Source organism: Schistocerca piceifrons, chromosome 10, assembly GCF_021461385.2.
Source record: "Schistocerca piceifrons isolate TAMUIC-IGC-003096 chromosome 10, iqSchPice1.1, whole genome shotgun sequence".
Classification (NCBI taxonomy): Eukaryota; Metazoa; Arthropoda; class Insecta; order Orthoptera; family Acrididae; genus Schistocerca; species Schistocerca piceifrons.
The window spans coordinates 12,959,798-12,975,352 of NC_060147.1; the positions used below are offsets into that span (position 1 = coordinate 12,959,798).

Below are 15,555 nucleotides of genomic sequence, written 5' to 3' on the forward strand. Positions count from 1 at the left end.
AAATGGCCATATAAGTTTGTTCTGACAACTTTTTTAGGAAAACACATTTCAAATTTTAACTTAAACAGGGAAGAGAAAACATTATATGCAGCTCTTGTACTTGTTTGTAACAATACTTCTGCCAATATTGGGTAACCAGTGTATTTACGAAATGACTGCAGCTATTAGAAGAGAAAGTTCTTTTGTAAATTTGATGTAAAGTATTTTCAGTCACCGGGGCTGAGAGAATTTTAAAGATTAGTGCACTTTGATCATATTAGTAGGTCAACATTAATTACATTTGTATCTATGGTTTCTCTATTTGTGAAGAAATCATCTATGAGACTTTCTGTAGAGTTTGTTACTCTTGTAGGGCAAGAGGACACAAGTTGAAGCTCTGTAGAATATTCAAGAATTGATCTTTAGATGCACTTTCAGTTAACAAGTTGACATTAAAGTCTCCACTTATAATTACTGCTGTTTTTTATCACGCAATATGTTGAGTGATGCCTCTAACTTATTTCTAAAAATTTTGGGATCACCACACAGTGATCTGCGAACTGACATTGGTGTTAATTTACTCTTTTGCTTATTCAGCTGCATTGCTGCAACCTCAAAATGTTTTTCTTCACACATAGATTCAACTACAATCAAGTTTTCAACTTTTATTCCATCTCTGTATTATTTTCAAGCACATTAAACTATTACTTAGTTCTATAGTAAGTTCTGTGGTTTTTGTTATGGATCATGTACTGTTTTACAGTCTGACACTGGAGAACCCATATTGGCTAGACTCTGAAGAATTACTTGCTCTTCTTGCCAAATTTTCAAACGTTTTAGTGTATTGTATGACAAAATCAAGTTCTTTCCTAAGTTAATTCTCTATATTCACTTGCAGACTGCACTGTACATTTCAATGGCACCATTATATTCCATACCACAGGTGCACTTATTTTGAACTTCTATCCATGATATGACAGCATTTATGGTTGAAGGTGCAAATTCTTAATCCATGTAACACAATTTCATGGCACATAGTACACTTCACTGATGAAATATGATCACAATTTACAGGCTGATTTGAGACCACATGTATACTTGCCACCATTTTGGTACCTCAGTTTGTATGTGGATTCACAGAAGGAAGAAAGGTCATGGTGCACAAAAATCGAGGAGGACAGACAACAATTTTAACTCCACTCTTCCCAAATGTGAGTCCAGTGGGCTCAGTACGTGGAGTGTAGATGACATTTTATTTTTTTCTTTCCTCATTTTTATTATCAGAGCCTCAAGTTCATGTTTATCTGTGAAACCAATCACTTACGACATTTACTGACAAATACCAGTGCATTATAACTGTTTGAAAACAACCATCATATGCAACATAATTACCGAGAGCTGTGCTGTTTAACAAAACTGATCTGCAATTTTATAGAGTATTGTCATACTTACACATCCCCCCCCCCCCCCACCTCCCAAACATGCATTTGACTGTGGAATGCTAATTAGAATACCAAATACAGGCAGATCCATTACAGATGGCCAAATTAGAGCTCCACATTCTCTTTTACCAGAGTTACAAAAATTTCTGAACGAGGTCGGCTTGTGAGCAAAGGAAATGGAACCTTATGGAGGTCTTTCTTGAACTCAAAGGCAGTACTAAATAAATTCGTTTTTACTGACCTTTGGGAATGCTGCTCTCTCCTGCAGGATGTCTGCAAACCAGTTAATACTGGCCAGGTTAATCATCAGGTACTGTGCTTGATTTGACAGTGACAGTCCAGATGTATCTGAAAAATGTCAAAAGAATACTATAATCTGATTGTAAAAGCATGGGCACATTTTTTAATCAGAAGGTGAAAACAATCTAATAAATGGATGATGTGTAATAGAATACTAATTTTTTACAATGAAATAAGAAGAAAATGTTTAGAATTTCAGTATTTATACAATGTAAAAAATGAGTGAAGATATCCAGTTGATTGGCAACAAAAGAAAAACAATTATACTGGAAAGTTACTACAATGCTTGCTGCTTTGGAACTGTAAATTCTTAGTACATCTTGCTGTTTGATACCAATCTATTGATCATAAACTTTATATAATGACCCTAACAGTGACCATTGTTACATATTGATCTCAAAGATGAAGATGTAATGAAGCTCACTGAGTTATAAGTAACACAGTGGAAATGCCTTGGCCAAATATAAATTATTTGTGGAGTAAAAATAACAACTTGCCAAATAATTGAGGCACCGTGTTGTCAAAAAGAACATAAACAAGACTGAGAACACTGCTAGCTAATGGATGATTCTTTCCTTGGTGGTATAGAGTGTGTGCACATGCACACATGCACACACACACACACACACACACACACACACACACACACACACACACAGATAAATTACATACCATGTAGCTGTAGTGCGAGTAATGTCTGTAATTGATCTTCAGGATTTTCCCATAAAATGGAAACTGTCCTATCCATCAAACACTGGAAAGTTCAGGATCGTATAACAACAATATTATCAAAAACAGACATTGCTACTCACCATACAGAGGAGATGCTGAATTTCAGACTGGCACAACAAAGAGACTGCCATAGATTTTAGTTTCTGACAAAAGGCCTTCTACAGAAGTCGAAAACACACACAAGCACAACATGACCAATACTTCTAGCCACAGCAGCCAGTGGCCATGAGTATGTGAATTGTGCTTGTGTGAATGTATGTGTGTTTTCTACTTCAGCAGAAGGCCATTTGGTGCAAAGGAGTCTTTTCACTGTGCCTGTCTGACTCATGTCATCCATACAGTGAATATCAGTCTATCCTTTTCATAATAGAATTATCCTACCTATGTTGGAAATTAGTATTGTTTGCACCATTCAGGCACAGATGGAGAGATACCACTTGTGGTAAGTGGGACATCTGGGTTCGAGTCCTTGTCCTGCTAAAATTTTCATTGACGTCATTCCATTATACAGCTGATGCTCATCCATATTCACAACTGTGAATACATTTCATATATTTAGGCACAGGGTCCGTAGATAACATTAATCATTTCAGTTGATCTGTAATATTATAATAATTTACAGAATTTCGCTGGGTGTAGAGTGTATTGTCTTGGAGAACTCTGCTGCATAATGTGCTAAAAAGACATTTGCTACTTGTTTTACTAAGCAATATGTGTACTCTGTAATTCCTATGGTTACTGTCTTGTGTTTCATACAACAATTTTTTAGTAAAAGGCAACAAGAGGCAGAAATCCAAAAGATAAGCCCTGAAAAACGTTTGAAAACCAATCACCATAGTGTTCAGTGTGTTAGCAATAAGAGCATGGATCTTAAAATATGTTACCTTAACGTTCAAGGACTGAAAGATAAAGAACTTATCATAAATGAGTTTGGACTTGATAACCAGTTTGATATTTTTTGTCTGAGTGAACACTGGGCTAATGAGAATGAACTTGCAGTTGCCAAATTTGACAATTTTAGTATAGTAAATAGCTACTGTAGGAAAAAGCACATTAGAGGTGGTGTGGCAATTTATTCCAACCAGTCACTCAATTGTACAATAACCAAACTAGACCTAAATTCCTTGTGTGATGAACAGCACTTTGAAGTTACGGGTATAATCATTAATAGTCATAAGCTAATAGTAGTATCCATGTACAGATCACCAAAGGGAAGCATTAACATATTTTTAGAAAAAATGGACATGCTATTGAGTGAATTAAGTAATATTAAATGGCTACATTATGATATTGCAATAGGAGGTGATTTGAATGCTGATTTTGATGTTACTAAATGTAAGGGTAGTGTTGCAGATCTGGAAAACTTGCTAAGACAATACAATTTACATCATGTTAATAACAGGCCCACAAGAAACAAAGCATGTTTAGATAACATCTTTGTAAACTTCAAGACCACTGAAAACACATGCGAAGTTGTAGTGTTCCCATTCTCTGACCATGACTCCGTATCTCTAAATTATGCAAGTAAAATTCCCCTCAATAGGTGCAATGCAAACAGACCTGTCCCAACAGTTGTGATTACCAGACCCATAACTGAGGATAAAATTAAAACATTTCGTAATTCCCTTGCTGACAGAGACTGGTTTGGCCATTGTAGTGTTGATGGACATTACACATCAAGTAATGATCTGCCAGCCAAAATAATATTTGATAGATTTTTTAATGCATTCTTGACCCTATTTAATCATAGTATTCCCATAAAGAAAATAAAAATAATGGACAGCAGCCACAAATCCAGATCTCAAAACAGACAAAATATATGGTACACTAAACAGCTGACAGATCTAAAGAAACAAGTTTTGTTACTGTACAATATATACAATAGTATGAAGTCTGACTGTGCCAAATCAGCCTATGTGGAATGCAGGAATGAATACAAAAAAGCCATCCTGCAAGCCAAAAAAACCTACAATGCCAACAGCATACATAATTCCACCAATAAATGCAAAACTGCGTGGAAAGTAATTAACAGTGCTGCCAGAGATACTAAAAAAGACAAAATTAATATCCCACCACAAACACTCAATGAGTTTTTTATTAATTCAGTGAAAGAAATAGGAGACACAATTATCAAACCAGACATTAGTCCATCAGAGTTACTCTCCCAAAATTGGGGTAGACAGTCACTAAAAACAAGCATGGTAACCTTCTCCGAAGTATCGCCTAGATATGTACAAGGGGTCATAAAACAACTGAAATCATCTGATAGCTTAGATATATATGGCATATCATCCAACCTGCTAAAAAAAGTGTGTGACTGCATTCTCTACCCCTTAACCCATTGTATAAACAAGTGCTTACTTGAGGGATATTTTCCTGATGAGTTAAAACTGTCTAGGATCGTCCCAGTATACAAAAAGGGAGATAAAGACTCTCCATCTAGCTACAGGCCTATTTCAATAGTACCCACATTCTCCAAGGTAATAGAATGCATCATGTACCAACAATTATCATCTCACTTTGAGAATCTAGGAATAATTAATGCTACACAATACGGGTTTAGGAAGAATCTGTCGACCATTGATGCAATCAACACGGTAGTCAGTTACATCCTCAAAGTTTTTGAAAACAAAGGCTTTGCTCAGGTCTCATTCTGTGACCTAAGCAAAGCCTTCGACTGTGTTGAGCACATGCCACTACTAGAGAAACTAGAATTCTACGGCATCAAAGAAAACAGTCTCAGACTATTAAAAGCTTATCTCAACAACCGTAAACAGGTAGTTTGTGTTGGTAAGGAAATGTCAAACATAGAAAATGTTAGAGTAGGTGTGCCTCAGGGATCTGTACTGGGGCCCTTCCTGTTTCTGATAATGATCAATGACCTCCCCTCGTTTATTAGATCCACCACTGTATTGTATGCAGATGATACGACTTTTCTCCATAGCAGTAACAGTCTTAATGATCTTAAAACCTGTGCTGAAAATACACTCACTCATGCAGCATATTGGTTCAGAGCAAATAGTTTCCTGCTAAATGAAAATAAAACTCAGCAGATAATCTTCACTCTAAGAGACAAGCCACTATCTGATGACCCTAGTTCTGTTAAATTCCTGGGAGTTTATTTAGACGAAAAGTTATCCTGGGGCCAACATGTAAACTATATTAGTAGTAAACTATCTAGAGTAATTTATTTATTGAGACAACTCAGAAATTGTGTACCTGAAACATACATCAGATCATCTTATTTTGCATTTTTCCAGAGTATAATATCCTATGGCATTATCTTGTGGGGTAACTGTAGTCATATACATGACATCCTATTATTGCAGAAGAAAGCCATTAGGATAATTACAAATTCTTCACATAAGGCTCACTGCAAACCCTTATTTACTAAACAAAAAATTATGACTGTAATAAACCTCTATATATACAATGTCTTAATCTTTACGAAGAAGAACCTACAAGATGTGAAACGTAGAGAAAATGTACATTGTTACAACACAAGAAGCATCAAACACATATACACGCCTTACCACAGACTATCAAAATCAATAAATAGCTATGAAGTCACAGGGCACAAGCTATTTAATAAGCTGCCACATGCCATACAGGATCTTCCTGAACATACATTCAAAGAAAGACTGCATGAATGGTTTATTGCCCACCCATTCTATGATATCAATGAATTCTTCAACTGTAAAATGCAGTAATCTAACAGATGACCCACTGTACATTGATTGTAATATAAGCTAAAATATTTAAGTAGTCAATACCTTATCACACTGTATTATAAATTGTAACTTCATTTGACGTTGTCAATTGCTGTAATGGCCTAAAGACAATAAAATCTTTATTATTATTATTATTATTATTATTAACAATAATAATTAGAAATTTTAACATAATACACCACATTGAAACTAGGTGAATTCATAAATCACAGGAATATGAGACCACTCAGGAAAACTTACAAATAAATTAAATAATGAAATTGTAAGGCAACTGAATAGATTAAAAAAAATCTACTAACCAAGCAGTGGCAAGAGAAGACACGTTTAAATGCTGAAGAGGTTTTTTCCTGCCACTGCATGGTGAGTAGACTTCTTTTAATGTATCCAGTTACATTACATTTTCAAAAATTAATTATTTTCATTGATAAATATTGAAATTAGTTACTCGTAATGGAATAAAAACTGGTTGTGTCAGGTATCCCCACCAGGTCAGATTAAAAAAAAAAGAGATCAAAGCAATTCAGAAGCACGCTGCTAGAACTCTTAACAGTAGGTTTGATGAAGACGCAAGTGTTAGGGAAATGCTCCAAAAACTCAATACCGCCACCGACACATAGCTTGCATAAGGATAGTGTCAACAAGGTAAGAGAAATCTGGACTCTTAAGGAAGCAGTAAATTTTTCCCTTGCTCCATTTGCTAGTGGAATAGCAAAAGGGAGTTATTACAAGTGCTACAAAGTATCCTCTGCCATGCACCATATCCTAACTTGTACAGTATGTACATAGAAGTAGACACAGATATATTCACATACTGCATTCCATAAATCCCACCTTGAAGAACAGCCTTTAAGGATGTGGGGTAAGTCAAATTATACATTACATGGCAAAAGCAGCAACTGTCGGCTACTTCAGTAAAGTACAGGGTGATTCAAAAAGAATACCACAACTTTAGGAATTTAAAACTCTGCAACGACAAAAGGCAGAGCTAAGCACTATCTGTCGGCGAATTAAGGGAGCTATAAAGTTTCATTAAGTCGTACATTTGTTCGCCATTTCAGCCAATAAAGTTTTTGGTCCCTTTTTCTTCGAAGGTGCTACTGTAACTGGACTACAGTATCTGGAGATGTTAGAGAATTGGCTGTTCCCTCAGCTCGAACAAGAAGCACAACAATTCATATTTCAGCAGGATGGAGCGCCACCACATTGGCACTTATCTGTCCGTAACTACCTGAACGTCAACTACCCGAGGCGATGGATCGGCCGCCAGGCAGCCCGTGACAGAGCACGTCATCACTGGCCTCCAAGAAGCCCCGATCTTACCTCCTGCGATTTTTTCTTATGGGGGTATGTTAAGGATATGGTGTTTCGGCCACCTCTCCCAGCCACTATTGATGATTTGAAACGAGAAATAACAGCAGCTATCCAAACTGTTACGCCTGATATGCTACAGAGAGTGTGGAACGATTTGGAGTATCGGGTTGATATTGCTCGTGTGTCTGGAGGGGGCCATATTGAACATCTCTGAACTTGTTTTTGAGTGAAAAAAAAAAACCTTTTTAAATACTCTTTGTAATGATGTATAACAGAAGGTTATATTATGTTTCTTTCATTAAATACACATTTTTAAAGTTGTGGTATTCTTTTTGAATCACCCTGTATACTAACAGTCAATTACTACTTTACTAACACGGAATGATATCGCTCCTCTTCTTTGTCATACTCCACTCAAATGCTGTTTGACAAGTGAAACAAACCTCAGTCTTCAAGAAGAATGCTGGGTTCTCAATACAAAATAACAGTTGCTGTCAAGTGTGAGTAATGCTGAGCCACAAATTTAAAAAGTCACTATTGTAAAATATGAACATGAATTTAGTGAGCACAGGCTTTGCCTGTGAAGAACAGTGACTGTTAGAAATTAAGATTGCAGAGCAGCCAAAAGTAGCACGTAACTTTTCTTTATTTTGGCACATTTCACTCGACAAATGTGCCATCTTCTGAACTGTGGAAATACAATGTGTTATACCACTATACAATAAAATAAATTCACATATTCAACTTACAATGTGATAATCCACATTATTAGCCAAAGGTCACATGTAACAAATATCAGGCATATGCGTGCAGTAAGTTGCTTGTGTGCAGTTAATGTAAACTCTTCGGTCTGGCACTCTGTGAAATAAACAGCAAGACATGTTATTTTTTGTTGAGTTAGTCAAAGCCCTATCAGTATGTGCTTTGATTGAAAGTACCATAAGAGTAATTTCAATTTGTAATTTTGCTGTGTCTTTTCAAAATTATTTAACCCTTTCAGACCTGGTGGTCACAATTGTGTACATAAAGTTTGTTCACTAATATTTCGTTGACAAGAAATGTCAGGTGCATCCACACTCACTGTGCACATTTGTGTATGTTTCTTTTAGCCATGCTCCAGCAGCTTCTGCTCTCTTGTGAGCAGTCTGTGAAGCACATAGTAAAATATACTCTCGGGTGTTGTCTCTCTGTGGGAAGCAATTACTCATTAACTTTATTGCTAAATAGTCAAGTTGTGAGTTTTTTTAATGAATGTTTTGTGTGCTTTCCATCTTTTGGAAAGATTAGACATTCTTTCTGTGGAATTTTCAGCAATTTCATCCAGATCATATTTGTGTTATGTATCAGGTAAGTTTAATGTACACAATTGTGTACAACAGGTCATTAATGGTGTAAAATAGGAAACGTAACCTAAAATGTGTCTCAGCTGTATTTGCATGGCTACGGTAGTTATGTGTGGTATTTTTTCAGTAATTTCAGTACCAGCAGCAAGGAGGAGAATAACTGACCTGTACATATGATTTTATTTTATATTGCTGGCTTTTGACTTACAAATATGGATAAGGAATATCTTTCTGTGGAGAAAGATTGGGACTTGATTATGGACATAATTGAAAATAGTGACGTTTCTGACATTAGTTTGAGTGGAGATGAGGATGACAGTGTATCACATAGCATAGCGGGCGTGAATGAAGTGTGTAGTGACACCATATCTGAAAATGAAGATGATGGAGAGGTGGTGGATGCTGAAATGAACTTTTCATGCAATGAAAACAACCCAGAATTGAATAACCTGTGTGACAACATAATGGTGACACCTAAAGAATCCATAAACCGGAAATGCAAGCCTCTAAGTACCATGGCAGAAACATACAAAGCTCCAAATTTTGAAGAATCTGTCTTGTGTTCTCCAATACAATACTTCAAAAGATATATAACAGATGATTTGTTCACTAGCATGGCAGCACATACTAATATTTATGCATTACAACAAGGCAAATCCTCATTCGAGCAGACAACTCCTCAAGAACTAGAGGTGTTATTTGGTTTGCATACATTGACTCGCACTTTGAAACTTTCCAGATTACAAATGTATTGAGATACAAGCCTGAAGGTAAAAGTGTTTTGGAAAAACATGTCATGAGACAGATTTTTATAATTATGAATAAATTTACACTTGGTGAACAATCTGGAGAAGCCACCTGAAAATAAAGATAAATTTTACAAAGTCAGGCCAATTTACACATCTATTCGAAAACGCTGCAGTGAACTTTCTATAGAAGAGAATGTTTGTGTGGATGAAGGAATTATTCCTTTCACTGGGATGTTTTCAAAGCAGTTTGTCAAGGGGAAACCACGTCCATGGGGAATCAAAGTCTTCATGTTGTGTGGAGAGAGTGGAATAGTGCATGATTTCCTTTTGTGTCAAGGTGCTACAACTGAACTAAATACTGCATGCTGTAAAAAATTTGAATTAGGGCCTGCTGTTGTTTTAGGATTTTCTGTTCCACTCTCAAAAGGCAAAGGTCATAAATTATACTTTGACAACTTCTTTTCATCTTATCATCTGTTTCAAGTTCTGAAATCTCAAGGCATCAATGCAGCAGGTACTGTCCGTCAAAACAGATTTGGAAAGAACTTGCCTTTTTCAGATGATAAAACAATAATTAAACAAACCAGCAGTTACTGTGAAGAAATCGCTAGTGCTGATGACATTCTCATGTGTAAGTGGCAAGACAACAGGCCAGTTGTATTGTGTTCAAACTTTGTTGGTAAAGGCTCAGTGGATGAAGTTGAGTTTGGGGACAAAAAGCACCATAAATATGAGAAAGTAGAAAGACTTGAAATAGTGAGAAGATATAATCATGCAATGGGTGGTGTGGATCTATTTGATCAATTGATAAGCTACTACAGAGTTTTCATCAGATCTCGAAAATGGCCTTTGCGTATGATTTTTCATGCTGTTGACTTTGCCATCGTGAAAAGTTGGTTGGAATACAGACGAGATGCGGACAACCTGTCTATCCCAAAGAAGGAGCAAATGGAACTTCTTTCCTTTCGTATCAGGGTAGCAGATGGATTGATACTGTGCCAGAAGAAAGTGACTGAAAAGAAGAGGGGGCGTCCGTCTGATGAAGGACTGGCTTCAGACATGAGAGACATACCAAAAAAAAGAGGAGAATTGTGACCAGCGACAGAGATACAGTTTGATTCCATAGATAATTTACCTTTGCATGATGTAGGAGCTCCAAATCATTGCAAATTTCCCCAAATGTACAGGGCATTCTAGAATCCAGTGCACAAAATATAAAGTACATTTGTGTCTCCAAAAGAACAGAAATTGTTTTTTGCAGTTTCATACTAAACCTTAAAATCAGTCTGTTGATCAGTGTTGTTTAAATAAGAACTGTAATTTGGAATTTTTTTATTGTTTCTTCTGTTTTAAAGTGAAATAAAGAGTGGCATACTTGATCCATACTGTTAACCTCGTTAATGTATGACATGAAGCTTGAGACCTGATGAACACAATTTTGTACATTAAATATCTAGAAAACTAGAGATCATACGAAATTTTTTCTTAGAAAGATGTGGTCAGGAGACTCGCCTGAATGTAAAAATGATGTGAGACTATTTTTTTAAGTAAATAAAATATCAGGTCTGAAAGGGTTAATAACCATGTATGATGTTTAGATTTGTATCTGTGAATGCCCAAAAAAGCAGCAGATATTTGCCATAGGTTAGTGATACTAACTTTTTTTTTATTGCATTGTATTACATTGAGGCCCATGAGGTAGTTTTAACCAAAGAGCATATCAACAAAAAGTGATATGCCTTGGTATTTACTCTTAGAATGTGCCTGATCAGAGAGTTTATATTATCTGTACACAACCAGCTTACTCCACTTTATGTATGACAGGAGCACTATATACAGCCCGATGTTTGTAATGTGCAGCCCTTGGCTACCTAATGTACATTATCACATTGTAAGCTGAATCTGCGAATTTTATTTTATTGTATGGTGGTGTCAAATTAACATCTACATCTGAATCTACACCAACATCTATATCTATATTTTGCACGACAGAGGGTGCGTTTCATTTTACCAGTTATTAGAGTTTCTTCTCGTAGCATTCACATATGGAGTGTGGGAAGAATGATTGATCAAATGCCTCTGTGCATGCTGTAATTATTGTAACCTTATCCTCATGATCCCTATGTGAGCAGTGTGTAGGATGTTGCAGTATATTACTAGAATCATCATTTAAAGCTGGTTCTTGATACTTTATTAATAGACTTTCTCAGGATAGTTTATGTATCTTCAAGAGCCTCCCAGTTCGGTTTTTTCAGTATCTCTGTGAGCCTTCCAATGAATCAAACATACCTGTGAACATTCGTGTTGCCCTCCTCCGTATACATTCAATATACCCTGTTAGTCCTATTTGGAACAGGAACCATACACATGAGCAATATTCTAGAATCAGTTGCACGAGTGATTTGTAGGCAATCACTTTTGTAAGCTGATTGCACTTTCCAAGTACTCTACTAATAAACCAAAGTCTAGCACCTGCTTTACTCACAGTTGACCCTATGTGATCATTCCATTTCATTTCCCTACGAAGTGTTACACCCATGTATTTATATGAGCTCTATGATTTCAGCAGTGACTCACTGATGTTACAGTCACAGGATACTACATTTTTTTCATTTTAGGAAGTACATAATTTTACATTTTTGAACATTTAAACCAAGTTGCCAATCTTTGCACCACTTTAGAATTTTACCAAGATCTGATTGAATATTTATGCAGTTTCTTTCAGACATAACTTCATCATACATAAGTACATCATCTGCAAAAAGTCTGAGGTCACTATTAATATTGTCTGCAAGGTCATTAACATACAACATGAACAGCAAGGGTCCCAACACACTTCCATGGGGCACATCCAAAGTTAGTTCTCTCTCCATCCAAGATAAGGTGCTGCGTCCTCCCTACCATAAAATCCTCAATCTAACCACAAGTTTCACTTGATACCCTGTATGGCCAAACTTTTGACAATAATCATAGCTGTGGTACCGAGTCAAATGCTTTTCGGAAATCACGAGATACTGCATCTACCTGATGCCTTTGATTGAAAGCTTTCAGCATCTCATGTAGGAAAAGTGCAAGTTGGGTTTCACATGATCAATGTTTTCGGAATACGTGCTGTTTGACATGGTGGAGGTCATTCTGTTTGAGATACCTCACTGTGTTTGAACTCAGAATACATTCTAAGATTCTACAACAAATTGATGTCAAGGATACTGGATTACTTCTAGTACCCTTCTTGTAGACGGATGTGACGTATGCTTTCTTTTCCGAAGAACTAGGCACGGTTTTTTGTTCAACAGTCCCATGATAGACTATGGTTAGAAGAGAAGCTGACTCAGCCACAGATTCAGTATAGAATCTGATAGGGATTGCATCAGGCCCTCGAGCTTTGTTCAATTTTAACGGTTTCAGCTGTTTCTCAACACCACTGACATTAATAATTATTTAGTTCACCTTTTAAATGGGAAGAGGATTAAATTGGGGCAGTTCTCCTGAGTTTTCCTTTCTATTTCCACAGTTATGAAGCTGTTCACAATGGTAGAGTGAAACACGTCAAAATAAAGTTATATGCAACTTGCGGCTTCTCTGCTGTTTTAATTTACTAACAAAAACCCTCCACAGAAGAATGATATAATTGCTAAAAGATGAATTGGGGAGAAAATCAGTTTGGGTTCCACAGGAATGTGAGAACTCGTGCAGCAATATTGATCCTGAAACATATCTTTGAACATGGACTGGAAAAAAAACCCTCTATTTATTGCATTTATAAATTCAGAGAAAATTTTGACAGTGTTAAGTGGAATGCATTTTTTGAAATTATGAAGGTATCAGAAATAAAATACAGGGAGTGAAAGATCATCTGAAACTTTCACTGGAAACAGACTGCAGATATAGATGACAAAGGACACGAAAGGAAGGTGGTCACTGGTGGTGGTGGTTAGTGTTTAACGTCCCGTCGACAACGAGGTCATTAGAGACGGAGCGCAAGCTCGGGTTAGGGAAGGATTGGGAAGGAAATCGGCCGTGCCCTTTCAAAGGAACCATCGCGGCATTCGCCTGAAACGATTTAGGGAAATCATGGAAAACCTAAATCAGGATGGCCGGAGACGGAATTGAACCGTCGTCCTCCCGAATGCGAGTCCAGTGTGCTAACCACTGCGCCACCTCGCTCGGTAAAGGTGGTCACTGAAAAAGGTTAGACAGAGTTATAGCCCATCCCTCACATCATTCAGTCTGTGAGGAGTGAAAGATGGAGTACTCTGGAGTAGCCCAAATTAAAGTGTGCTGATAAGATTGTAATTCTATCATATAAGGCAAAGCACTTGGAGAACCAGAATTTGTACGGACACTATTAAAAGTAAAAAAAAAAAAAAAAAAAAAAAGATAATGGGGTTTATTCAGTTAAGTCATATGATACTGTAGGAATTAGATTAGGATATGAGCCACTACAAGTGGTAAATGAGTTTGGCTTTTTGGCAGCTAAATAATGGTTGACTGCAAAAGTGAAACAATGGAAAATCCAGGAAAATTGCACATTCTATGTGTGCAGAACAACAAACAAGCTGTCTGTCCACACAAATGGCCACCAGCAAATAATGGAATAATGATAATTTTATGAAAAGGATAGATTGCTACTCCCACTTAGTAAAAATTTTGAGTCACAGGCAGGGACAATAAAAGCACTGCTAATCAAGGAAGCTTTCAGCCAAAAGGCCTTATTCTACAGGAGACAACACACACATTCACACAAGCACGATTCATAAATACATGACCACTGTCTCTGGCCACCGAGGCCAGACTATGAGTAATTGCACATAATGGAAGAAGCAATCTGCGGGGTGGAAGTACGGAGCATGCTGGGGTGGGGATGCTGAGGGATAGCAGGCTAGGGGTGGGGGGCAGTAAAGTGCTGCTTAAGGGAGTGTGCAGTGATTAAGAGGGACAGCTATGTGCACTTAGGAGATTAGGCAGAGGTGGAGATGGTGGTGGTGGGGGGGGATGAGGGGGGGGGGGGGGGGGGGGGGGAACTGTCCTAACTGTCCTCTGCCTCACTCATCCCACGTGAAAGCAGTCATGTGATTTACAAGCTAAGCTGCAACCACTGTGCTACATTCTACCTGGGCACAACAAGAGACAAACTGTCCATCCATAGGAATGGCCACTGACAAACTGTGGCCAAGAGACGGTTCACTTTAATGACTGCTTGACAACCTGAGCCATCGAGATCCTTCCTACTAATACCAGTTTTTCTGACTTCTACAGGTAGGAAATCTCCCTGCAATATATCCTATGTTCCCATAAGCCCCCTGCCTTCAACCTTCATTAGGCGCTTCCTTCACCCACCTGCACTCTCCCCTGCTCTCACTCCATCACTATACAGTCTTCTATCCCACTAACACACCCACAGTCTTTTTACTTCTCTGCTTTCCTCCCCCCCCCCCCCCCCCCCCTCCACCCCTCTCGTCTCACCTCCCGACTGCACCTAACTTCCTCCTGCCCTCTCCCCGCCTTGCCCCTGTGTGCTCCTGCACTTTACTGCCCCCCACCCCTACCCTGCTATCCCTCTGCCTTTCCGGCCTAGCCTCCTCCTTACACCCACCATCCAGATTACTTCTCCCACCAGTTACTTGCACACCAGCCTCGGCGGCCAGCGACAGTGGTCGTGTGTGTGTGTGTGTGTGTGTGTGTGTGTGTGTGTGTGTGTGTGTGTGTGTGTCTTTTTGACTGAAAGCTCAATTGTTAAGCAGTGTTTTTGTTGCACCTGTTTGCAACTAAACTTTCCATCTATACAGATTGCAGAAGTGACATGGATATAAAATGTAGATTGACTATAGCAAGACAAGTTTTTCTGAAAAAGAAAAATACATTACTATTGAATAAAAATGTGTGTGTCTGGAAGTATTAGTCTGTGGTCTAGTCTTATATGGAAATGAAACATGGATACTAAACAGTACAGATGAGAACAATAGAG

General features: G+C 37.7%; 1 protein-coding gene across 1 annotated transcript in view; it reads right to left on the bottom strand.

The window, feature by feature from the left end:
- LOC124718852 (molybdenum cofactor sulfurase 3) overlaps positions 1 to 15,555 on the bottom strand; it is a 162,483-nt gene that overhangs the window by 20,634 nt on the left and 126,294 nt on the right. Inside the window, exon 12 of the mRNA XM_047244477.1 lies at positions 1,663 to 1,769. Within this exon, the coding sequence (XP_047100433.1) occupies positions 1,663 to 1,769 (107 nt within the window). The remainder of the gene's footprint in view (positions 1 to 1,662; positions 1,770 to 15,555) is intronic.